This window comes from Manihot esculenta, chromosome 2 (genome assembly GCF_001659605.2).
Source record: "Manihot esculenta cultivar AM560-2 chromosome 2, M.esculenta_v8, whole genome shotgun sequence".
In the NCBI taxonomy this organism is placed as follows: domain Eukaryota; kingdom Viridiplantae; phylum Streptophyta; class Magnoliopsida; order Malpighiales; family Euphorbiaceae; genus Manihot; species Manihot esculenta.
Window position 1 is genome coordinate 7,398,331 of NC_035162.2, and position 26,657 is coordinate 7,424,987.

Below are 26,657 nucleotides of genomic sequence, written 5' to 3' on the forward strand. Positions count from 1 at the left end.
TCTGAATCAGAAACCTCCATCCTCTTACCTAAGGAAAAGAGGGGAAAAAAAATCTAGTTTTATTATTGAGTTATGCAATTAATTTTTAAAATTTATTGATTCGTATAATTGATTCATGAAAAGTTTATTTTTATAATAGGTAAAAAATTTAATAATTAATTATATTATTAATTTTAATCATTATGTATTTTAATAATATTTAATTATTATAATATGAATTTTTTTTTTGAAGTGGGGAATGAGGGATTCGAATCTGATATCTATTAGGTTTAACCGGATGCACTTACCATCAGACTAAGCCTGAGAGTGCTATAATATGAAAATTTTATTAATTAATATTTTAATTTTATAAAATTATTTATTAATTAATTATTTTAAAATTTTTATAATATTAAAATTAACTGAAAAATTAATTACTAAACTTTTTAATACATATTTTTCAAAAACCGAGTTTCCCAAATGACAAACGACGATTTCCATAATTCACATTAAGAGCAGAGACAGACAAGTATCCGCCGTGGACTCCACTGTCGAGATTCTCCTGGTGTCTCACTCTCACCACTGCGGTTCATCTAATTTAACAATAAACGTCACCGTCTACATTATTCGCGTTTTAGAGGGCCGACACTATACACTCTGGGATACACTGTCAACTGGCAGAGAAATGTGGCGAAGGAATTTCACCACAGCAACCGCTACTCGCGCACTCAAGGAGAAGAAATGGGACGCGCTTGTTATCGGCGCCGGCCATAATGGCTTGACGGCCGCCGCCTACCTTGCTAAAGCTGGACTCTCTGTTGCTGTGCTCGAGCGCCGTCATGTCATCGGTGGCGCAGCCGTAACGGAGGAGCTTATTCCAGGCTTCAAGTTCTCTCGCTGTAGCTACCTCCAAAGTCTCCTCCGCCCCTCAGTAATCAAGTAAATGCCAAATTCTTCTCCATTCTTCCAAGAACAGCATTGGTTATTTATTTATTTATTTATTTTGATCATTATGCTCTTTCGTCTTGTTCTGGAATGGCGAAGAGAGTTGGAGTTGAAGAGACATGGACTTAAGTTGTTGAAGAGAAATCCGTCCTCATTTACACCCTGTTTAGACGGACGCTACCTTCTATTAGGACCTGATAAGAACCTTAATCATTCTGAGATTTCCAAGTTCTCCATTCGAGATGCTGATGCTTATCCCAGGTTTTCCGCTATTTCCTTATTCAGATCATAAACGATTTTGATCTTGATTGTTATGCTTGTGATCCTATTGAAGCGACAGTCTGGTTTGAGCTATTGGAGATTATTTTTGGGATTGATTAATATTTTGTAATATACGCAAGTGTGATTAGATGCAATTAGTTATACTTTTAAGATAGATATAATAGTAGCTATAATTTGAAGGACTAGTGGAATGATGCGGAGCTTAGCTTAAAAGAGTAGGGGACACGCAAATAAAAATCATGAACTATTTCTGAGGGCAAAAACTGGCCTGTATTTTATAGGCTTTATTTTTTCTGAAAATTTGAGGGTGATAGTGATATAGCAAACTTGTAATGTTTTTACTCTTGGTTCTGTCCTACTAGTTTGACATGGATGATAGTCTCTAATTTGCTGATTTCTTGATTCTTCGTAAAGTATTTCTTCTGTGGCTAGTATCCTTAGCTTTGGCCTTTATAGTAGTTGGTGTACTGTAATTATCTATATAAATTCATAACTCTTTGTATTCTGATTTATGGACTGAATAAATTCTCATATGCAGGTATGAAAATCAACTTGAGAACTTTTCGAAATTTATGGATCCACTTTTGGATTCACCTCCTCCAGAATCTTTGCAAGGTGTCTCATCTCTTAAGGATCGGTTCAAGGACAATATACAGAAATCAGCATTTTGGGCACGTTGCTTGCGGCGGGCTCTTTCCATTGGTCAGACAGATATGGTGTAAGAGCTCTTTTCATTAATATCAAGTGTACAGGTTTGTTGCTATACTAAGGAAGGAAACATGTGACAGGGTCTTTGAGTTAGCCAAACTCTTACTAATTTCTTAGCTCAAGTTAAGTAAATGTCCTAAATAAGAGTATTTTCTCATGATATGTGTTTTGATTTTGACAGGGACTTCATGAACCTTTTATTATCTCCAGCTTCAAAGGTTTTGAATAACTGGTTTGAGGTCATCATTTAACTTCTTGTCATAGTATTTTACAATTTGAAGGAATGCTTGAGGAAATTTTACTTTGTCTTTTCCAACAGATAGTTTGCTATCTTGATTCTTATATCATTGGAATTCATTGAACTTTACTGTGAAGCATTTGCTTAAAAAATCATTATATTACAATATTTGTTGAATGTCACTCTATTTTCTGTAATAACAAAAATGATTGCCCCTTATTAGATTATTGTATTCTGAGTACAACTCGGAACTGCAGTTATCTCCTAGTGATTGGCATAAAGTTCAATTTGGCCTCTGGACTTATAATTCATGTCCACTGTTGCATTAAACTTCGTGGCCAAATTAGCGCACAACTATCCGTATCAGCTCTTTTAAGCCCAAGTTCCTCTGTGTTACATGTCTCATGCACTAACAGGAAGGAAAAACCCACAAATGCAACTCCATTTCTCCCCCAGAATAATCCTTACCGCTTCTACCAACCATACCAGTCAGAGATACAAGTTCAATAGCCTCTTTACCTTCAAACTAAGATAGCCACACACTTAAGGGTTATGTAAAAAATTGGACATGCAGAAGCTGTTCTCATCATTATGAGTTGGTGGAGACTCCACGTCCATGCTACTACACGTTTCAATCGCCTCCACCCGTTGTTTTATATCGCTTCCTAACTGTGATACAAACTGCCAGTTAACCAGCATTGCTACATCCAATGGCTCTTGAATTCCCTCATTGCTACTCCCAATTTGGAGGCACATGTGTTTTTGCCTTTTTACCTCTCTTCTGGCTGTATGGCAAATATGTCATATGATTAATTGATTTTATTAGCTGCTTCAATTTTTGAAGTTTTCTTTGGTTGCTGGTGGTTGTTTGAATAGCTATTGTTGTTCTCTGATTCTTGGTGATTGTACTATGATTTTGCTTTAATTTCCTAGAATTAAAATATTAGCAAATATTTGATGGCCTTTTTTATGGAGTAATTTGACATTTGCTGAATATTTTGGTTTAACAAAAAAGATGCATCCCTAGAATTTTAAGTCTCTGCCTTATTTGCTAAAAGAATACACTCAACTTGAATATCTTTTGCTTGATGGTCATCTTGTCCCAGTTCAGTATTAAACTAGCTGGCCTCCAAAATTTCTTCTCCCTTGTAGGGCATATGATAGATTTTGAATACATCAAAATACTAGCTAGGATTGGGAGTAAAAGGAAGGTTTAAGAAAGGGAGTAGTAAAGCGATAGAGATGGAATTAATGGAAGATTGAGGCAGACAGAGAAGGGGGAAAGCTGAGGCGAGCAAACTTTTTTTTTTGGAAAAAAAAAAAACTTTTTCTTCTGTTTGTGCTTGTCACACAGTGATGTATTTACCAATATGGTTTAAATGAGCTTATTGGAATAGTTGTGTGCTAATTTGGTGAAATAGTTCAATTCGGGCAACATTGCACATAGGCTACGAGTCAAATTTAAACTTTATGGTCCTAGTGATTTGGAATGTTCTATATTCTGTAAGTGAGGGAGGAAGACAATATTCTTTAAGTTATTGTTGTATGGCAACACTATCTTAGGCTGTAGGAAGCTTATTCAGTACTTTTTCTGAAGTTTTTGTTTGCTAAATTTTCTTGGACAGTAGGAAGTTTATTCAGTACATTTTATTGAAGTTTTTGTTTGCTAAATTTTCTTAAAGGCTATAATAGTGTTTTAGAAATGCACTGACTTCAAATCTTTTAAAAATGTTACTAACGAGTGCTTCTCTGCTGCTGAATTTTCAGACAGACGTTCTGAAGGCAACCCTTGCAACAGATGCTGTAATAGGCACCACGGTAAGACTTGAAGTGGAGGTGTACTAGTTTTGGTTATTTCCTTCTGTTTGAAGCTCAGACAACAAATATACCATGGATGCCAACAAGTTGCATCATATTGTTCCGTGTGTGGTTTTTGATTGATGATGATATGAATACAGATGGTTTTACATTGAGGTTCAGAAGAATATATTGAAATTACTCTCTCTTTGCCTGTTCAAAAGCATTGATGGATCATTTGGTCTCTTCAACAATATATTTCAGGGTAGTGTCCACACACCAGGGAGTGGATATGTTCTGTTACATCATGTCATGGGAGAAACTGATGGGGATCGTGGAATTTGGTCGTATGTATTCTATTGGCTTGATGTATGATTATGCATCTGGGAAATAGTAATCTGTAAACTTTTCTAAGATTTGTTTCTTTTTCTATTGCTCAACTATGTCATGTACCAATAGTGCAGTCACCTATTATTTTGCGTGGCTGGGATCTTTTGGAAGAAGGTAGAATAGTTAGATTTGGTGATTCTATTTTTGCCAAACTGGGCTAGAATATCAATTGAAAACAAATTTCAAGGTAGAATTAGTTAACAGAATAGTCTCTTCAAACTGAGAAAGCTTCTGCTGGTCTGCTTCATTCCATCATTTTAACTAGTAACAGTACAAACTTTTCTAGTATGAGGCTGCTGGTGCCTCCAATACAGTTTCATTTTTGCCTCTGCAGCACGGAATTTGTTTTATAGATAATAAATAACTTATAGATGTTTTATAGCTTATAAGTAACTTCTAGAAGATTCTTTCTCAACTAATCAACATTTTCGTTTTCAACAAACTTCCAAATTAATTATTTTAATCTATATTCATTTGCTGTTACAACTATAGTTATTGCTCTTCAATGCAGTGGTTAACCTCTTTCATTGGCGGCCCTGATGCTTCAAAGTTTGTACAATCTGTAGGTATGTTGAAGGTGGGATGGGCTCAGTATCTTGTGCCATTGGTAATGCTGCTAGGGAAGCTGGGGCTCATATTATAACAAGTGCCGAGGTATGTTTGCTTGAAAGCTGAATTTGAGTTCTTTGTCATAATACCATTCCCAGGATGCCATAATAGCATGAATGGTGAACTTGGTATGCACTGCTGTTCAAGTTGTCTTTGGTTTGTGTCATCTTCAATAAGCTAAGTGCTGTCAAGCTTTTGTTTTTTTCTTTCATGTTTTATTGTTGACTGTCTTGTACGTTGCCTTCCATTTTTTTTCTCCTGCACGATCTTTGACAATTGCTTTGGTTTGTTTAGGTTTCAGAAGTGATAATTAATGGTTCTGGGGAAGTGAACGGGGTTAGTTTCAGTTTTAATTCCCTCAAACAAGTTGATTTATGTGCTCAAAACAAACTAACAAGGGATATCATGGTTTTAGGTATTACTGGCTGATGATACAGAGGTGCTTTCTTCAGTGGTGCTGTCAAATGCCACTCCTTACAGAACTTTCATGGTAAGGTTTTACTAAATGTCAAAGTCATTGATAATTTCCTAAGAGGCATAGATGATTAGTGTTGTGAAACATACTGTCATAAACAGATCTTAATTCTGATTATATGTTATGCGTTTCTGATACAGGAATTAGTGCCCAACAATGTTCTTCCTGAAGATTTTATTCGTGCTGTGAAATACTCTGACTATAGCTCTGTATGCTTCATTGCCTTAGAGTTGAGATATTTGCCACACTTGTGTGTTTTGATTTTTAATCAGAGTTACCTCATTACTATGTGGTTTCACTCGCTGAAACAGGCTACTACAAAGATAAACATAGCTGTTGATAAGCTGCCTCAATTTCAGTGTTGCAAGATGAGTCACCCAGATGCAGGCCCTCAGCATATGGGCACCATTCATATTGGTTCAGAGAAGTATCCTTTCATTTCAATGTTACTCGTGTCCTAAAATTATTTTCTTAAGTGGATGAACCAATCAGTTGATGACCTCTAGGCTTCTAACCACAAGCCTGAACAGAGGAATCATAATTTGTTATGGGTGAAAAATTGTTAGCTTTTTGTTCTTACTAGTCAAACACCAGCATGTTATGCAGAAAAATTACACTATAAAATTTTGTTTTTTAAAAATAAGTTAAAAATATTAATCTAGTAACTTTGATATTGTCTCATATCCTCATACTTTCCAGAATGATAAAACCAAGTTAGAATGAAATACTCACAAAATCAGTCTTAGCTATGATGTAGAAGTGGTGGTGGTATTTGTGATAGGCAGTTGTATTAAAATTTACATGGTAATCACTGGAACAGAAACTTGAATTGTAAAATGCTTCTTAAATATTATGTTCCTGCATTATGACATTTATTATATTTGGTTTTATTACCAATGAAACAATTGAGACAATCTTGTACAGCCTTACATCTCTTCTGCCTCTGTTTTAACTAGTATGGAGGAGATTCACTTGGCCTGTGAAGATGCCATCAATGGGTTACCATCAAGACGACCTGTTATCGAAATGACAATTCCTTCTGTATTGGACAAGACTATTTCTCCACCTGGTACATAAAAATTTGCGTTTTATCTATGATCGCTGTTTCATCTCTAACCTTTTTGCTGTTTGTTACTTGTTGATGTTGATCCTAAGGGAAAGGGGAACTAAAAAATTTAGTTATGATTAAAAAAAATTGGCCATAACCCATAATTGGAAGTTGATCCGAGGTTTTTTTCTTTTAAACATTTTTTCATTGAATTAGCCAATATCTTTTGTTTAGCATTATTATAAGTTGACTGACCATTGCATAGATGAGATTTAGTTTCATATAACACTTCATGGAATCTTCTTGTCTAATTGTAGGTAAGCATGTGATAAATCTGTTTGTTCAGTACACACCCTACAGTCCGTCAGATGGAAGCTGGGGAGATCCTTCCTATAGAGTAAGTTCAATTATAGGAATTTTATCTTCTATTTTAAAGCTTGGATATTTTGGTGAACGCTGAGAATTTTGACTATTGGTTCTTCCTCTGTCGTCTTTTTATGTCTTAACTGTTCTCTGCCGCAGCCAAACACCCCTCTCACTCTCCGCTCTTTGCTTCTTTGTTGATCGACAGCTATTTATCCTTTTGTCCCTTTCACAGGTCATATACAAGGACCTTGTACTTTGTAATCAATAGGGCTAACACACAGAGTTTCACTTTCACGGAATTGTGTGTGCTAATGTCATTCTATGCTCATGAACCATAGCAAATGATCCGATTTGCAGGAATCGTTTTCAAAAAGATGTTTTAATTTGATCGAGGAATATGCCCCTGGCTTCAGCTCATCAATCATTGGTTACGACATGTTGACCCCACCAGACCTTGAAAGGGAAATTGGTCTGACAGGTACTTGATAACTACAAATATCTGTTTTGGTAATTTAGGCACAAAGATTAATCGGGAATTAAAATTAACAATGAATAAGATAAGGATTCTGGATATGTAATCACAACAATTGAATAGATAGTTTCTATAGTTAATATGTCTAAAACGAAGTATTTTTACTTCGTTTTATGAAAAAAGCTTTAAAACATACAAAATTTATGTATTTAATCATGTAAATTTTATGTCATTGATACATTTTTTGGTGAAGTAATAAAAGATTTATTAGATTAACAAAAAACAGTGACTCTTCATAAAAACGTATGCATTTCTTATAAATAATTTAACAGAATATTATTTTAAATCAGTGACAATGGTATTATATTTTTTATTATTAAAAGTAAATACTTCAGTTCATAATATTACGTCTTACTATATCAATTTACAAAAAGATATTATACTTGCGAATAGTTATGAAGTAAACCTTGACTTTCTTTTTTTTTTTTGGTTATTCCAAAATATTCCCTGTAAAATTATTGTTTTATAAAAATTGGATACAACTTGTAAAATTTGAGACTTTCCACTTTTTTGATGTAGAGTAATTCTACTTCATTCAAAACAAATAACCCTAAATTTGAAAGCTTTGTTCTTGTTGCTCATGCACTTTTGCTTCTCATGTTTAAATTATTAAATTTGAACAAGTTCCTGAATCTTGAGCTTGAATGATATATCGCAGGTGGTAACATATTTCACGGTGCCATGGGATTGGATTCCCTCTTCCTTATGCGACCTGTTAAAGGATGGTAATGTGAAAAAATGCATAGCTTCCAGCTTTTTGTAAATTTCCATCGTGCATAAAACAAATTTATTTATAATTAAAAAATTGTATACAGGTCAAACTATAGAACACCCCTTCGAGGACTGTACCTGTGCGGAAGTGGAAGCCATCCGGGTGGCGGTGTGATGGGTGCGCCTGGACGTAATGCTGCACATGTAGTTCTCCAGGATGTTAAAACCCAATAAATTCAACTGCACAATCTTACAGGTCTGAATTTATTTGTACTTGCTGCATCAACATTTTATTTGTCAGATTAAGAGAAGAATTCTTCCTAGTCAGCTATTTGTTCTTATATTTAACTGTCGTCTTCCAGAGAAATATGACGTAAAATGGCTAAATTAATAAGAATATATATATATACATATATGCAATTTGCCCTTCGTATGATAGGATGAATTATTGAACATGGTTGAAACCTAAAACTTCCCATTGTCGCCTTGTGAGATTAAGTGACCCATTCTTTACAGAATTTCTTGGAAGATTAAAAGTTTCAATATCTCAATCCAATTTTTTCTTATAATTTGGACTTGTATGAAAATTTTATGGGTTAAATTAGAAAAAAAAAGGTTAAAATTTAGCTTATTTAAATCTTTTGATCAAAAGTTTAAGGAGCTATTTGAACTGCTATGATACTTTAATTGTTTAACTGCTACTCGATCGGCAAATTGCAATCATTTTAACATCTCTACATCAATGTGCCATCGGCTGCAACCAGAAACAGTTTTGTGACCAGTGTGATGGAATTTGAGGATGCTTATAGGTCATCATTATTTTAAAATTACGTTGGAAAAGTTCTTTTAATCCTTTTATTTATTAAAATATTAGTAATCAATTTATTTTAATATTTATTAAAGATAGTATAAATATTTAAAATTATAAAAATTAAATAATATATATAATTAAAATTATAAGGATTAATATTAGTTGAAAAATAAAATTATAAAGTTAAATTTTACAAATTGAGTGATTTTTAAGAAATAATTTATTCATGTTTGCGGAAGAGGGAGTCACTATGATATTTCTTCAACCGCCTTCATAACTCCAATACAACTTGTTTCAAGAACCTGACATCCAAAAACTCTCATCTAAAACTGTACACAACTGCAAAAGAATTAAGTAAAGGTTAGTATAATGGAAATATTGCATACGCGTTAAATAGTAAATATAAGAACATTTTCACGTCCAATCATCAAATGAAAATTAAAAAAGTGCAACAAAATTGACTAAGAATTAAAGGTTTTCACAGTAATTTTTAGGTTGAGTTCGTCAAAACTAATGTTTCCTCTATCCAATCTAGAGAAAAAAAAACCTATTGCAACTAAGTATTCGTTTGTAATTCCATAATAGCATTTTCATGACAAACATTTTGTCGGTACTCCAAAAATTTAAACAATAAAAAATATTTTTTTAATAAAAAGAAAATTAAACTTTTTTTTAGAAAAATAACTCCTTTTATAAAAAGATAATTATTTTCAACATTCAAAAATCTTATTAGCACCATTCACAAGCAAGATTGCGGAAAAGGACTTTTCCTGTGAGAACATTGCTCCCAGAGCATGGGAATAAAATGTTCTTGGCTACTGAGGAGTGAGAGGGTCGAAGGAAAGGTGTTGAGATAACCAGGGAACTAAGGTGGCCTCTTATCTCTTTCATGAATAGAAATAAACACGTCCAATATTCAAAAATATGGAAGAACAAAATTCCAACTTTGATTAGGAACAGATCTTGTATGTAAATCCTCAAGAACATATCCCCCAGCTAAGCAGTTTGACTTCCTTCTGCCGCCAGTTTTATTCGCTGATGGTGCTCTGCAACCTTAAAATCTACAATCTCCCTGAATAGCTGAGAATCTAATACACAGTCAGGCCGCCCATAGACAGCGGCTTGGACGCTGGCCATGAGTTTTGCTATCTCACGGCCAGAGAATCCTTCCGTCTTCCTAGCAGCCTCTCGAACCACATCTTCAGTTATATCTTTAATGGTTATCTTTTGTGGCTGCTTCTTGAAAAAAGAGCCCCAACTCGACTCATTTTCACCTTCATGAGAGAGGTACTTGCTCAAGTAAAGATTCAACAATTTGAAGCGTTCCTCCTCTCCAGGGAGTGGGAACTCAATCACTTCATCAATACGGTCGGTGACGGCACTGTCCAGGTCACCTGGTCTGTTTGTGGCAAGGACAAGAACTATGTCTCTTGATTGATCCCCAGTTCGAAAGAGCAAAGCATTTAAAGCACTTCGTTGAGCTTCACTCATATGTGTACTATTCCGCCTGCATTGAATCAACAACAGAACTGTCATCACAGTTGCCTATACTCCTAGCAATGATCCTAAGCCAAAAATTTGGGATTTTCACAGCCTACAAAAGAACACATGTTTTTCCAAACTGTTCCAGAAATGCCATATATTCCAACAGAACTTGCCATATCTTTAGGTTCGGTTCAAATAGGAAAAAAATGGACCACATTTCGAAGTCAAAATTGGGACCATGATGAACTTACAATTTCATATGTGAAAAATTATCAATTATCATAAACAGTAATATCTTTTTAATACCAAGAAGGAAGATGACTGATGACATACAAGGCTGTAATGAACTTACTCGCTCAGGAATGCATCGGCCTCATCAATAAAAAGCAGCAGGCCCTTCCGAGACTTCTTAGCCCAATCAAAAATTTCATGTATCTTTGTTACAGCCTGTGCACCTAATGGGGCAACATCACCTCCTGTCATCATAGCATAATCTAAACCCTGCAAGGGAATATCCAAGGGTTAAAGAGACAAAAGAAAGAAAAAAAAAAAAAGAAAAAAACTCTTCGGAAATTTTGCTTCTGCTCCCTTGACACAAACAAGTGCAAGAACCGACAGTCAGCAGACCATATTAAAAACGAATAAAATGAAAAAAGAAAAAGAATCGACGATTTAAAATGGCATACCGATTTTCGAGCTATCTCCCTTGCAACCATGGTTTTACCGGTACCAGGAGGTCCATAAAACATCATGTTGCGAAATGGAGCCTGGTGAGTTTTAGTGTTGGCTGTAGCCCTAGCAAGGTGCTCTATTCTCCTTTGCAAGGAAGGATGAAGAACAATATTTTTGAAACCACCCTTACTTTCCGAAGGCACTGCTGTCCCTGCTGTTGTGCTATATTTGGAAGCACTGTTCCTTGCAAACGATAAGACCCCAGAAAATGGAAATCTAGCAATTGATGATTCTCGGATCAGTGATGGTTGCCCCAGTATACGGTTGATATAACCCCATGTAACTCTGGCACCTTCTCTGTGAACATGACAAATTATACCACAGAGAGAGAGAGAGAGAGAGAGAGAGAGAGAGAGAGAGAGAGAGAGAGAGAGAGAGAGAGAGAGAGAGAGAGAGGGAGGGAGACAAAACAATCCAATTAGCAATGGCCATATCATTAACTATGTTTTGAAGGGGCAACAAATTCAAGAGCTTAATATCAATCTAATTGTGCACTCAGCAGACATATGTAACAAGATATAGAAGGTTTGTATATAAAGTATGCATGTGTTATTGAAGAACTCCTTAAAGGACAATATCTGACTGCCTAAAACAAAGCAAAAACTGAAAAGTTATATAGACGTGTTGCAGAGCAGTAATAGCGGTCAGTATGGTAGTAATGATGGCAGAGTAGTGTTGAAAAAGGGAGCCAGGGCATGGTGGTGTTGGTCGCATAGTTGTAAAAGGCACACCTGAGATGCAATGCAAGGTGCAAGAGGTGTGCAGCCTCTAGTGCCTCAAAGCCTAATAGAGGCAGGTGACAATCATGAGGCACACGGTGCACGTCTAGGCAGGCCTCAATGATATTCAAATCTGCTGCTTTTTTTTTTAATTCTTTATGTTAATTTAAAATCTCAAGAATGATCCCAGTTTTTAAGCAACTTTACCATGAGATTCTTCGCACGCTATCAAATTAAAACAGCAAAGAAAACGAAACAAGAACGCTGCTTTACTTACAGTCAGAAAACAGCCATTACCAAAGTAGAAGAAGTGAGTTTAAGGGTTTCTGCAGAAATAAACCAGGTGTTATCCCCCTTTATCTATCATCCTTCATCTCTATTCTTTTAACTCCATGTTTTTTATTCTTTTCTTTTTCCCTTTTCTATTCCATTTTTCTCCTTTCATCCATTCTACTCCACATTAATCAAAAATATAATTCCCAGGACTCCTTACCTTTATTCTACCTCGGCTGCTTGAACCCCATCCCCCCTCCTTTTTTATCTCTCTTCTCCCCTCCCCCCCCCCAAAAAAAAACGCTTCTATTACTTCTTTGCTTAATTGTTTGTAGAAGAATCTGCTGCCTGTTACTCCTAAAATACTTAGAGATGAAAAGAGAAGGAAAGATTACTTTTGAAAGTTGGAAGTCATGAATTTGAATTTGATAATGATGATGAAGGCAACAATAGGTTGCTTCAAGGAATATTGCCTTTCAGTGAAAATACAGGATTATGGTTTAAGACTTTTTCACATTGTCAGCTCTATTTTATATGGAGTGCAAAAAATGGGAGGTAGAATTTAAATATTTATGTTCATTAATTTGAAAATCTGTCTTATATAAACATTAAGTGTCTTATTTTATCAAGCGTGCACCACACCTCTCTCAGGTATGTGCCTGTGCCTAACAGTTGTGCTGTTAATCAGTATCCATGGTTGGCTGGAAGATTATTTTGGTGACAATGCCAGTCTCTCACTTTTGAAACTTCAAATTGTATTTTTTTCCAACCAAGCCTACAGCTTGATGATGAATTACAATAAGTTAGCAACAGCCCATTCTCAAAACACAAAGACTACTTCCTAAAGTACTTCAATATTTGCATAAAAAGTTTGTGCATAACAAGTAGTAGTACCACAGCCTTCACATGAAAAAAAAAAAGGAGGACCAATGGAATAGATGAACAGAATCTACAAATATGATTACCAAACCAAACAAATACATGGTGTATAAGTCAGACTAAAACGGAGTAAAATCGATGAAGAAGGCATTGTGCAGACCTGGTTGTGTAAACTCCAGCAGCTAGTGCAGTAGCTCCTCCAACAGTCATAATCAACTTATTTCTATCAGTTAGTAAAGTCCTAAACCCACCTGTAAAGCAATTTACAACGAAGACAATACACATTGTACAAAGCATGTTATGAGTCATAAAATTGCTGGAAATGTAAGAAGTTTAGGGTGAGAGTGTTATGAGATATGACATTCATTTCAACAATTGTCAAGAAAACAGCACATTTTATAAACTCATGAGGCTTCTTTTTGTTGCTTTGCTCAGGAGGAGAATTGACAAATCAAGTTAAGTGTCCATCGCTTCCATAGAATAGCACACAACTTAGTTACATGATAAAATCAAAATACAATACATGTGGATAATTAGAATTATGTCCTGTGTAAGGTATCATGGTATATTGAACTGCACACATTGTGAAAGGCGCCATGTTAATCTGAGGAGTGGATTGACTTAGCAGGTTTTGACTCTGCTATGCAACCATTTTCATCCAACATATCACTTAGTTGTACCAGCAGATAAGCCCTGTCAGTGAGACAACTATGAATTGAGTAACAAGTAGTTCTTTACCTTCAATGTGACTAAAAGTAGTATTAATAGCTGCAAGCCATTTTTCTCTTTCACCATTTATCCGTTCAACTAACATTCTCCTTTTATGATCCTCGGTCAATTTTGCCTCATGGGCCCGGCCTTCAGCCTCAGCCATGGCTTTAACTCTTATTGTTTCCCTTTCTATTTCAGCTCTCTCTTTCTCAGTCTGGCGCTGTTGAGCTTGGATCTGCTCCTCAGTAGCCCGTCTTGCCTGCTCCTTTCGTATGGAAGACTCCTCTTGCATCTTAACCAATTCAACATTATGTCGCCTCTGAGCTTCATGATCTGTCTGAAAATAAATATGAGACAACAAAATATAACTTTTGAAGGCAAAAGATATCTACTTAGTTTGCATTATAAATTTTATGGAAGAAAATAGATGGAATTTAACCTAAGGGCTAACTAGTCGATTTGTTTGTGTCACCTAATGCTAATAACAAACAATGCAACACATACACTGATCGAACTGTGAAACCAGTCGCTTCAACATGCTTAGAAATATGCTAAAAAAACATTTGCAGGCCCTATCGCAGAAATTCAGCAATCTTTTCTTCAACAGTGGGAAACTATTTGTATATAAAGAGGATAATGTAAAGAAGCACTTTGTGAACTGCATCCCAATTATTCTTTTAGCATGGTTGGAACGTGAGGTTTCAAACCTGCATCCTTTTTCTAGCCAGTTCGTCTTCATACCGCAGCATTTGAGCCTTTGCCTGTGCTTGTTGTTGCACTAGGTTTCGTTGTTCTTCAGCCAATTTACGTTGCCTGTCCTGTCAATACATGTTGAAAGAGTATGTTAAAATAGATAGAAGATCGAAAGGAAATAGAGAAGCATCTTAGAGTAATAATGCAAAGCAGATGCTGAAAAGTTAAAGATGAAAACTATGAGGGGAAAAAATCATTTGACTTGGAAAGAACAGTAATACTAAGAAATACTTTGATTAACTCATAATTTGCAGTGTAGCCACAAATTTACACACACAACCACATGAAAAATTGGAATAAATATGAAAAAGCACTATGAACAGCCATAGGTTATCACTCACGATATCAATTTGAGCTTGAATAGCTTCGTGATGAGCTTTCTCAGCATCCAATTCTGCTAGGCGAGTTTGTTCCTGCTTCCTCATTACATCAAAAACCTGAAAACAGCATTTCCCATAAAAAAAATTGAAAACATTTCCATTACTCCATAAGCACACAATAAACAAAATTAAATTACACGCACGGGTTTCTCGAGTCGGAGACATTTTGTTCAACATGGTCAATCCAAGTGAAGTATGCATATGCTTGACATGAAATAACAAAAAATCTAATAAAAAAAATTCAGGATTATTCCCGTTTCTGCGATTTTCTGAGCAATTAAAAATTGCAGAAAGAAAAACCAGAATTAAAAGCAAAACCTGTTTGGCATAAGGAGAGCTGTTGATTTCGCGAAGAGCTTTAGCGCCTCTTTCCAACGCTTCGGGATCGAAACCCGCCCCCCTAGGCTCGTCGGCTTCGGCTTTCTCATTTGATGAGTGGTCCGCTTGCCTCTGCGAAGAAGAATGAGAAGAACTTGAAGACGAAGATGAGGAAGAGAAGGGATTGAAACGAAAAGACCCGTCTGCGTAGGTCCGGTCGGAAAACGAGGACAAGGAAGCAACAGCCGCAGCCGCAGCCGCAGCAACTGCTACGGTGGAAGATAATTTAGATGCAGCCATGTATAAGATGTCTGAATGGATTTGAAATGAATTCAGATGATGGAAATTGAAGTCATGGGTTAATCGGGGAATGGAAGCCTCTGGCGCGAGAGCATAAACCCTGGTTCCTACTTCCTAGGGTTTAAACGGAACTTTTTGTCCAAGAGGAGGTAAGGGCTTTGCTTGGAAAATAATCTAAATTCTATTGGGCCCAAACAGTTGAATGGATATCTTGTTACGGGCCCTCTTTGGATTGGGATTTGCGGCTGCAGATGTTAGCTATCCTTTCCAAGTTTGAATTATTTTTATTAAATATATATCATTCGATTAATTAAGATTTACATTCGATCTCTTAAATTTTAAACTCAAAAATTTTAGTTAATAAAAAAAATTGGTTCTTTTTTTTTTAAGTGTAGCTGTTGACACAAGTTGAGCCTGCATGGAACCATTAACTTTGCATATTTCAAGTCAAGCTATTGATCAACATTGACGGCTTTTTAGGAAAAAGAATGGTCAATTAATTGTCTCCGGGCATCATTAAGTAGGCATGTTATCCAAAAATGAGTAAGCTTGGCTGGCAGATAGAGACAGAATAACAAGTAGAATATTTGATCAATAGCTTGAAACGTATTTCAGGGATAGTTTTTTCCTTTAAATATATATGTTGAGTTGCTTTTTCTTTTTTTGTTTGCTTTATTATCAGTAGGCAAATCGATGACCCACATAAATGATAAAACTGCCAGTTTTAGAGTTCTCCATCCCTACTTTCTTGGATTTTTCCATGGTCCCCATCTCAATAATTTTCTCAAATCAGGTGTGTATGGTCAGGTCATCACTTATTGCTCAATTTTAATCCGTAATTGTCTATCTACGTACATGAAATGATAATCATTTAGTCATTGACACAAACATTTCATCTTCAATCAAATTTAAATTTCAACTTAATTCCGTAATTAAATATTAACTTCAGAGTTAAAGCCAGTCCACGCTCTTCAACTAACAAAACACGATGACATTAAAAGGAAATGAGGAATACATATATACTTGCAATATTGGTTACAGGAACGAAGTAGTTCTCATGAAAGACCTGAAATACAATGAAGCTAAGAGGCTTTGCTGTTGTATGTATGCACAGCGTTGCCTCTGCGCTCGAAAGCCAATGCGATTAGTTGGTGTTTTCACCGGACCTGTAATTAGGAAACGGAACTCGGCCGGACTCAATTTCCCTGACATCATTGATGAGAATTTCGTAGTGTCTCTTGACTTCCTCCGGAGATTTCCCACCTACAGCTTTTGCTACATTCTGCCAGCGATCAGGTGTGTCCTTATCGTACAACGCCAGAGCCTTTTCGAACTGTTTGTTCTGCTTAGGCGTCCAAGAAGAGGCAGAGTTTCTCGAGGAAGAAAGGGAATTGGATGCCATTAAAGAAATGTGATTGAATGGGTGGATATGGGAGCAAGAGATTGCCACGGGGAGCTCCTTATAAGCAGGAAGAAAAAGGGTGGTGCTAGGGTTAAGGGCCAGTTGTGGGAATATATCCACCAAAAGGGTAGAACAAAGAGTGACTCGTCCCTTCGAGAACCACATGATGGTGGACGACAAACAACCGCAAGTGAAAGGGAAGAATCTGTACCGAAAGGACACCCTCTTTTTAATTTCTGAACGAAAACCATCTTTGATTTAAAAAAAAAAAAAAAAAAATTAGTCGCAAGTAGGATTTGATTTCGCTTCGGATGGTTACAGGTCAGAGGATAATAATATGAAATGATGAAGTACGGCATTAGCTGGAGGAAACCTACACCATGTGGCAATGTTGTGGAGACAACACCAGCCTCTTGCTCCATTTCTTAATTTGGCAACACAAGTTACGATCTTAATTCAAAAGATTTGTCGTCTTTATCTGTTATATAACTTCATAATCTTTTGCAGAATGTATCGGAGCTGCAGCGGGTAGCTTTGGTACGTTTACGGTTCAACCTGTCGGTTTTTTTTTATCTTTTTGTCCTGTTAAAGAAAATAATTTAAAAAAAAAAAGCTGCTTGTAATTTGTGAGGTGCGTTCACCTTTGAAGATAATATCTAGGCAGATCCTGAGAAACCTCATTTGTCTGCAGAGCAAATTGGCTGCATCTGCATGGACTGGCCTTTCGCAAGTGGCTTCAATCATATTTCTTATTCCACTGCAATATCTAGAAGCTGCTTTTTGGGACCAAATCAAATCAGCTACACAGAGAAAGTGATATTTCTACTTCTCCATGCTCTTTAATTTTATATGATAGCTAATTCCCATGATAATTAAGTTGTTCAAGGTTACCGGTCTCATTATGGACCGCTGATTTAAGTGAGATGATCGGATATACCCCAGTGTTTTTACGACCAGAAACCCAAGCCATCAAAGCTAGACGCCCATAAATGAAACTAGTAGGCCATGAATTATTTGGTTTCAAATGATTTGTCAAATCAAATCAATGAATTGGTTTCACAATTTTTTTTTTAATTCAATTTAATTTAATTATAAACTTTAAATAATTACACTCACGGATTAAATCTAATAAAAAATGAATCTGAATAGATATGAAAGATCTCATATTTTACCTCACAATCTCTCATCTTCATTTAAATAAAAAATAAATAAATTTTAAATAATTTTATTATTTATTTTTAATCAAAATAAATGAATCAAAATAATATACATTATATTATTTCATCGCACTTATTAATTTATTGTTTTTATTTTGAATTAATTAATATTTTTTTTTACAATTATTATAGATCTACCTGATAAGAGAAGTTTGAGGCTTCTTTTCGCTTCAAATGGACAAAATCATAATTTTTTTTATTTACAATTCACTCCAACAAGGTTCAAATTTGAGGAACAACTATCATACCAATAAGTTAAAATTTTTCAAAAATAGATAATATCTAAAAATTTACTCCCTCACTCTCATTATTTTTATCTACTTTATTTTTTTATATATATTAATAAAATGATTTTTTTATTAATTTTTCAATTATACATATCTTAAAAATATTAAGAAATATTTTTAAAAATTTTTAAAATAAAATAAAATTATCAATTTATATATTAATAAAGTGTAAAAGAAAATGAATAATAACTTTCAGATAATAAAAAAAGATTAATAAAAATTACAGGATAAATGAAATATTTATAGGAACAATCTGGTGAGTGTATATAAGATATGGTGCAATTATTTGGTGGGAGATGACGGACGTGGACTTTCAAGTTTCGACCACGTATGGGTTCAATCCAATGGATCTAGTTGGACCTTTGGGTCTCCATTCATTCTTTGTGCGGTCTTAGGCCATTGCCCATTTCAATATTTCTATTGATCACAGATATTTCAGCTTTTTGTTTATGCATTCTTCTCCGTGTATTAAACTTTAAACATCTGAAAATAATTAAATTATATATTAATTAACTATTCTAATTATAAAAATATAACAATTATTTCTATAATTTTCTAAAATTTAATTTATTATTTTTTAATGATAAATTAATAGAGAGAGTTATATAAAATAAAAATTAATTTAATAGAGTATTTATATTACGCATTAAATTATATGATTTGGTTTAGTTTTTAATTTAGTTTATTCATTTTGTAAAAGAAAAAAGTCAGGTATATAATATTCATCATTTAAACCTAAATTTAAAATATGACTTTCTTTCATATAAAGAAAATAATTATATGTATAAAAAAAAAAAAAAAAAAAAAAAACTCATCCATCAACATAAATTTTAAATAATGCCCCACCAGACCAGCATAGACAATTGGCTGCAAACTTCGTCTCAGAAAAATTATATCAAATAAAACAATCAATAATTTGGCATTCCCGATATGATGAGTTGTAGAAAATTAGATGCTTGATTTTTTCTTTTTCTTTTTTTTGCTTTGTTATTAAAAAAATAAAAATCTTTTTTATATTTGAACGTTCCATCAAATATAAATAATTATAATTATCCAAACTATTGAACTTGCAACTTAATATTAAATTTTAAACAAATTAAATATTTATTTAATACTGAATTGTCCTCTGTGTTTGGGCTTCTGTAATGTAATAGTCTATAAAATAATTTAAACAAGCAATAGCATTTTTTTTTATAAAAATATAAATTTTATTAAAATTTAACAACGATTAACTCAAAAATATAATCAGAAAGTAAAAAAAAAAAATTCAACCAAATTCAAAATATTATAACTAGCTCAAGTAAGCACATGAATTACACCATTAGCAGACTTACTAATAAAGTTAATAGAAATAAAAATTATCTCCAAAATAAGAGATTTATAATAAAAAATATGACTATCAAATAATGACAAATCCTAGTAATTAGAATCAGGTATAGTTCGATTTAGAAGTTAAGCGTCTGATTCCACAATAACCGATAATAAGGCGCGTATGTTTTTATTGAGAATAAATATTTTTTTTTTGTTTGCAATTGTATTGCATGACTGCAATTCACACTAATAAATGTCTTCCCTAAATAATAGTATTTATTTGATAGGAATTCACTTGAATAAAATATATAGGATGTGAAAATAAATATTAAAAATATATGTAATTGAAGTTAAAATTTTTCCATCCATAACAAAGTATAAAAAACATTATATATATACTAATTGAATTCATTTCATATTATATACACTGAAAGTTCATATCGTAAACTAAGCGAATCGCTGTCAATATAGTATGTGCTTTCCCACTAAAACTAAAGAATGATAAATTCTCATAGCAATACTATACATAGTCTTATCTAAATTATTTAAAATTACTACAATAAAAATTGATCATTTCATGCTACATTATAATTACATTTAATATATTTCACGGTCAAAAGACACCAAACCGCATGTGAACAAGGTTTAGATGGATGAGAGAGAGGATCAACAAAAATATTATTATGTTGAAATACGACATGATGAAGCGACTTTATCAACGGTATAAGCTCAAAAACTCTCATGTTACTTTCCTTTCAAATATACTATAAAGTAAATATAATTAAAGTGATCCATTTAATACCCTCCTTGTCCAACTGAAATTTTATCAATAATGTATTCTACCATATATAATTACAAGATCGACAAATAGAACATACAAAGTTATATAAAATAGAGCATGTGGATTTTTTATTCAAGTAAATGAATATCTTTATCTTTAAATCTAAGTATACTATTTTGATAAAAAATATTTAAATAATAAAATAATTTTATATTTAATATCTTAAACTTTTAAGAATATAAATAAAAAATACAGCCTTTTACACTACAAGAAAATCTTAAATTACCAACGGACATTTCCGTTGGTAAATACAGAGATTCCGTTGGTGAAACGGATCACCAACGGATCTGTGACGGACTAAGTCCGTCGGGAAAATCCTCGTTGGTAATTTTAATCACTAACGGAATTGGTGTCCGTTGGTGTCACCAACGGATCACCAACGGAAATTGCCGTTGGTGACACCAACGGATCACCAACGGAAATTCCGTTGGTGACACCAACGGATCACCAACGGAAATTCCGTTGGTGACACCAACTGATCACCATTAGGTGTCACCAACGGAAATTCCGTTGGTGATCTGTACCCCTGTTCATCCAATTCCCTTGGTAAATCATAAATATTTTCATACTTGTTCTCCTGTGCATTCATCCATCATCATCCATTCATATCCATCCATCATCATGTACATTAATAATACTACGTAAAAAACCAAATTACTCATTCAAATATATGTGAAACTTAAAGAATTTGTACTACAATTTTAATTTGAAATAAAAATTATGGGCAGCACCATTATGTGCTTCAGCTTGTTTATAACCATAAGGTCCTCTCTTCAAAGTTCTATTGGAAACTATATTAGGGCTCTTGGAGATTCTCCTTGTTCACTTTAGGAAAGCAATCATTCTTTACACGTTCATTTAACCTTGTCTTTGCCATTCGAACGTTGTTCATGGATTTTCTCTCGCACTTTGTAGTTGAATTTTTGTCATGTTTTGCACCTTCACAGCTGCCAGGACCCTGGACACAAAATCAAAATACATAAATATATATGTATTAAATATGTAAAATCAACTAAAAAAGTTAATTTCATGGAGATGTCATTTTCAAAGCAGTATAATTGAAGATGTGTAGTTAAGAGTGAAAAATGAACAATGTAACTCCAATCTCAAACTTATAAAGGACTGCCTGCACTTTGGATATAAAAATTTTAGAATGACCAATTTATAGAAATTCCTGTCCATTCTTTTTAATATCAGAAAGAAAAGAAAAAGATCCTATATTCACAAAACCAAAAGATGCTAACTTAGCAGAACATAAAAATTTCACTTGAAACAAATTGAATACAAGGTTTCATGTGGATACAACTGTGCATTTTGGAGGCAAGTTCAGATTTCAGAGTGATTTTGATTTTACAAGCAAACGATTTAGGGATTTCATTTAGGAATTTGTATTTGGCTTCCAGTGTTCTACATGCCTGAAATGTTTGCATAGCTAAATGAATTAAGACTGAAACAATAATATTGAAAAGATAGAATGAAGTCTTCTCATAATCCCACTATCATTACCTGCATACTCTTCCAGATTGTGCGTCAAAATAGTACTCTGTATACCCAGTAGCTGCAATATAGCTTCACAGAGTCAGATCTAATCAGCTAAGCATCTGGAGCTATATTATCAAATTGTATACAAAAGCCTTGAAGCTGTGGTTCTATAGACAGTAGAAGTTTTAGAAGAAATCCATCCATAGTAAACACCATTTCTCTTGTGATATATTTTTCTACAGAATTTTGCTTTTGTTTTGATGCTACCACACTTTCAACTCACAGATTCTTGAGCTGAATCGCTTGTTTAGCATAATTCATTTTGCAATAAAAGAATTCAAAAGAATTATTGCAAAATCATACAAGATTTTCTCCTTTTCAAATAAAAGGCTTTTGAGCTAAAAAGAATTGAATTCTTTCATTCCAAACAAGAGAATCATTAGAAAATAAATCAATTGAATTGAATTTTTACGAAAGTCTTATTCCAAATGGACAGAATACAGTGAAAATTCTAAGGAAATACCAGTTATCTACAGCAATAACATGTCTTTTATGATGAGTTTAATGTGAGATCCTGGAGCATACCAGAGAGAATAGGCCTCCAAGAAAATGACATGATACAGCTAAAACGCCAATGCCCAATTCCCTTGTCCTGTAACCAAACAAAGTTTTTGGTGTCAAGAGTTCTCTAAGGAAAATCATTAACCAAAGCAAAAATAAGACACTCTATGACTGTTAAGTTAGTTCAGCGTTTTGACTGATACTTAGATGTTGAGGAGCTAACCACTAGTGTTGGCAAAATCCATGAATGAAACTTCCTCAGCTCTGTTGAACATAATGCCTAAAACACAATGATCTCACCTCAAAATCTTCCCACTTTGTAAGATTCATATTCGACTTCTCAATAAGTAATCCGAAATTTGTACAGTTTCTCTTGAAACGTGCAAGTCCTCTAAATGAACCAGCTGGATCGGCAAATTCACAATCCTCCTCGTATGCATTGAGTGTGAGATTTCCTAGTCATTGGAAAAGAATGATTATGACAATAATTTCTTCCAAAACCCATAAAGCACAAAATTAAAGCTTTTCGTTCAAATTGTAATTAACCAATTATTATCAGGTAGATTACTATACAGTATAATCGCCTTGATAATTATTTTGATCATTATCATCTGATTAAAGACGAAGCAGAAACCAAAAATCAAAAATAATTAGTTATGAAATGTAAATGTAAATGTGCACTTGTCCAAGTGCACCAGCTGGTGCACAAGTGCACCAGCAAGTGCACTTGTCCAAGTGCACCTGCTGGTGCACTTGAAATGTGCACCTGCTGGTGCACTTGGCAAGTGCACCAGCAGGTGCACAAGGCAAGTGCACCAGCAGGTGCACAAGTGCACCAGCAGGTGCACAAGTGCACCAGCTGGTGCACAAGTGCACCAGCAAGTGCACTTGTGCACCAGCTGGTGCACTTGTGCTGGTGCACAAGTGCACCAGCAAGTGCACTTGTCCAAGTGCACCTGCTGGTGCACTTGAAATGTGCACCTGCTAGTGCACTTGGCAAGTGCACCAGCAGGTGCATTTTCCCATTGCACCTGCTGGTGCACTTGCCAAGTGCACCAGCTGGTGCACAATTGTAAATGCACCTGCTAGTGCACTTGGCAAGTGCACCAGCAGGTGCAATGTGAAAATGCACCTGCCGGTGCACATTTGAAGTGCACCAGCATGTGCATTCTATATCACTACTCAATAGTGATGAATCAAAGAAAAACTCCCTTTCACATGACTATCATGCTCATATTTTATACAAGAAAAATGCAGCATTTTCTTAAGGAAATGATTATAAACTTCATTCTCCACTCATTTTTCTATGTACAAAAGCCAAAAATTAAGGATGGAGAATATAATCTAGATCCAAATTAAATAATTTCTTTCATCTTTGCAAAGCATTGATCAAATGGCCTTAGATTAGTCTCTCTATGCAAAGAATATATAAACATAAAGTGACCTAGCTAGTAGCTAGGCCAAATGTGCTGGTGCAATGTGAAAATGCACCTGCTGGTGCACTTGCGAAGTGCACCAGCAGGTGCATTTCCAATTGTGCACCTGCTGGTGCACTTGGCAAGTGCACCAGCAGGTGCAATTTAAATTGTGCACCTGCTGGTGCACTTGGAAGTGCACCAGCAGGTGCATTTCCAATTGTGCACCTGCTGGTGCACTTGGCAAGTGCACCAGCAGGTGCAATGTGAAAATGCACCTGCTGGTGCACTTGCCAAGTGCACCAGCAGGTGCAATGTCAAAATGCAAGGAAACTGTGACGGTCTTGAAAAAAAAATCTATGATGGGAACGGGTTGAGCAAAGAAATAAAACAAGCATAAATGTATCATAAAATTAACAAGCAAAAAATTAACAAGCAAAAAATTAAACAAGCAAAAAATTAAACAAGCAAAAAAATACAAAAAATTAAACAAGCATAAATGGCGGCGAACCTTTTGATGGCGGTGGACGTTGGATGAACAGGGCAGTGAACGGCCGAGAGGTTGGACCCAAGTTCCGATTTCAGTGAGCCCGTGGATATTGATGCTGAGAATAAGCTCCGTTGTCGACTGTCGATGGCGGCGAACCGTTGATGGCGGCGAACCTTTTGATGGCGGTGGACGTTGGATGAACAGGGCAGTGAACAGCCGATAGGTTGGAACCAAGTTCCGATTTCAGTGAGCCCGTGGATATTGATGTTGAGAATAAGCTTCGTTGTCGACGGTTGATGGCGGCGAACCGTTGATGGCGGCGAACCGTTGATGGCGGCGAACCGTTGATGGCGGCGAACCGTTGATGGCGGCGGACGATGCACTTGGCAGTGAACGACGGCAAGGTTGGAGACAACTTCAGATTTCAGTGATTTTGATTTTAAGGAATTAGGTCTTTCATTTAAGACTGGGATTTTGGCTCCAAAATTTTCACCCACGGATTACTGACGGATGGCTTCATCCGTAAGTAGTCCGTTAGAGTGATTCCGTGAATCCGTTAGAATCACTGACGGATTTCAAGCCGTTGGTGAATCCGTTACTATCATTAACGGATTGCAAACCGTTGGTGAATCCGTTAGTGATACTAACGGATTTACCATCCGTTAGTGAAATCCATTAGTGAAATTGTGAATTCTTGTAGTGTTAGGTTGTTATAGGTCCAAATCAAGTAAAAAACTCTTTATTCCCTTTCACTAATACCAGCATGTTAAATTAATTATACCATCTCAATCTTCTTCTAATATATTCCAATTTATACGAGAGAGGTGTGAGATTTAAAAAAAAAAAATGAATCTATGCCTTAGAGAAAAGAGGCGAGAAAAGGAAAGAATACGAGTGAAAGGAAAAAAGCTTAGATTTTTTATTTGTGAAAATTATGGAGTGTATATATGAGAACGAGTTTGTGATGAATGTTATTGTTGTTTATTATTTATTATGAATATAAATAATTTTAGTATTTCATAATTAAAATAATATTATATTGTTAAAATATTTTCATTATAATTGGTTTACATTTAAATAAAAATTATTAATTTTGCAATAAAAATAAAATAAAATTATTTCATTCGGATGAAAACTACAAACCAATTTAAACTCTCGTTCCGTAAGATTTGACCTTAAATTCCACATTAAAGTGATGGGTCCTTAAATTCCACATTAAAGTGATGGGTCTTTAAGGATGGCTGAGGGTGAACAACACCTTTAAAAGTTTAATTATGATGGAGACTTCTTAAATATTGAGTGCGACTGACTTTTAGAGAAAAATACAGACTCAAAACTCATTAAGTTATTTTTTAACAGATCAGTCTAACATCGCAGACTTTAGTCTAATAACGTGAAACAAATTGAATTAATTATATTCACGGATCTAATAGAAAATAGTTTAATCCAGTAACATGATACGGTATAGAAAAGCAAATCCAATCACTTTATAATTTTATCAACATTGACATTTTTATATGTACGAATTTGAGTGATAAAAGCGGTTACGTATCACTAACAGATAAAAAATAAATAAATAAAAAGAAAGATGGGTGATCTTTCCTAGCTAAACTTACATATAAATCGTAAATCCTAATTTCCTTAATTTCATCATATCAAATTATATTTTCAATATTTAAATTATTTTAAATTTAATGAAAATTTATCATAAATCAGTTTATCATTACTATATCCGTTTAATTTTATATTTTTAATTCATAGTGTATAATATATATAATGTATTTTCATTCATAATTTTTATACTAAAGTTTAATACACTTGTTACTTTAATTTAAAATTAGAATACTTAAAATTTATAAATATTATCATAAAAATATTTTTTTTATTTTTACAAATTAATTTATATGAGCACGTTGATAATGAAGATCAACTTCTACAAATTTAAATTTGAATATATTATAATATTTTTTTACCTCAAAACTATTAGTAACTCGATTAATAAATTAATACTCTAAAAAATTATAGTAATAATTTTTTTATATGAAATATATATAAAAATTGAGTATATATAATGGATTACTTAATGAAAAGTAATTTTTTTATATACAATAAATATTTGAGGAGATTCAAATTTAAAACAGAAAAACCAAATAAAATTGCAATGGCCGAGTTTCTTGTAAACTTACTCGAGAATATTCTATCAATTGTAA

At 34.3% G+C, this 26,657-nt stretch overlaps 3 protein-coding genes and 1 long non-coding RNA gene across 7 annotated transcripts; 1 reads left to right on the plus strand and 3 right to left on the minus strand.

Annotated features, from left to right (window-relative positions):
- Positions 1-458: 458 nt before the first annotated feature.
- Positions 459-8,407, plus strand: LOC110609690 (pyridine nucleotide-disulfide oxidoreductase domain-containing protein 2). 3 transcript variants are annotated; one of them, XR_002487075.2, is made up of 17 exons: positions 459-918; positions 1,024-1,185; positions 1,745-1,924; positions 2,096-2,153; positions 3,920-3,970; positions 4,214-4,296; positions 4,906-4,993; positions 5,243-5,284; positions 5,364-5,438; positions 5,564-5,632; positions 5,735-5,850; positions 6,380-6,492; positions 6,789-6,868; positions 6,994-7,069; positions 7,195-7,315; positions 8,028-8,094; positions 8,185-8,323. XR_002487075.2 is itself a non-coding variant. In XM_021749457.2 (16 exons), the coding sequence occupies exons 1-16, from the start codon at positions 665-667 to the stop codon at positions 8,312-8,314; spliced, it is 1,689 nt and encodes a 562-aa protein (XP_021605149.1). In that variant the 5' UTR covers positions 460-664; the 3' UTR covers positions 8,315-8,407. The 3 variants fall into 3 exon arrangements, 2 of the variants coding, with proteins under 2 accessions (XP_021605150.1, XP_021605149.1); XM_021749457.2 differs by lacking the exon at positions 6,994-7,069 and having other exon boundaries at positions 460-918; positions 8,185-8,407; XM_021749458.2 differs by lacking the exons at positions 6,994-7,069; positions 8,028-8,094; positions 8,185-8,323 and having other exon boundaries at positions 7,070-7,211.
- A 1,338-nt stretch (positions 8,408-9,745) lies between these two features.
- LOC110609166 (ATPase family AAA domain-containing protein 3C) lies at positions 9,746-15,587 on the minus strand. The gene is made up of 8 exons (XM_021748550.2): positions 15,142-15,587; positions 14,785-14,880; positions 14,398-14,508; positions 13,718-14,027; positions 13,140-13,230; positions 11,063-11,405; positions 10,729-10,877; positions 9,746-10,398 (listed from the first exon to the last, which is right to left on the minus strand). Exons 1-8 carry the CDS (start codon positions 15,439-15,441, stop codon positions 9,888-9,890), a joined length of 1,911 nt encoding a protein of 636 aa, XP_021604242.1. The 5' UTR covers positions 15,442-15,587; the 3' UTR covers positions 9,746-9,887.
- Positions 15,588-16,411: 824 nt separating this feature from the next.
- LOC110609167 (protein RADIALIS-like 3) lies at positions 16,412-17,054 on the minus strand. Its single transcript, XM_021748551.2, has one exon. The coding sequence runs from the start codon at positions 17,006-17,008 to the stop codon at positions 16,586-16,588; it is 423 nt and encodes a 140-aa protein (XP_021604243.1). The 5' UTR covers positions 17,009-17,054; the 3' UTR covers positions 16,412-16,585.
- Positions 17,055-21,134: 4,080 nt separating this feature from the next.
- Positions 21,135-25,146, minus strand: LOC122722278. 2 transcript variants are annotated; one of them, XR_006349228.1, is made up of 5 exons: positions 24,469-25,146; positions 22,766-22,997; positions 22,567-22,633; positions 22,006-22,057; positions 21,135-21,457 (listed from the first exon to the last, which is right to left on the minus strand). It is a non-coding gene; the product is annotated as an uncharacterized LOC122722278 (long non-coding RNA). The 2 variants fall into 2 exon arrangements; XR_006349226.1 differs by having other exon boundaries at positions 22,843-22,997; positions 24,469-25,139.
- Between the last annotated feature and the right edge of the window lie 1,511 nt (positions 25,147-26,657).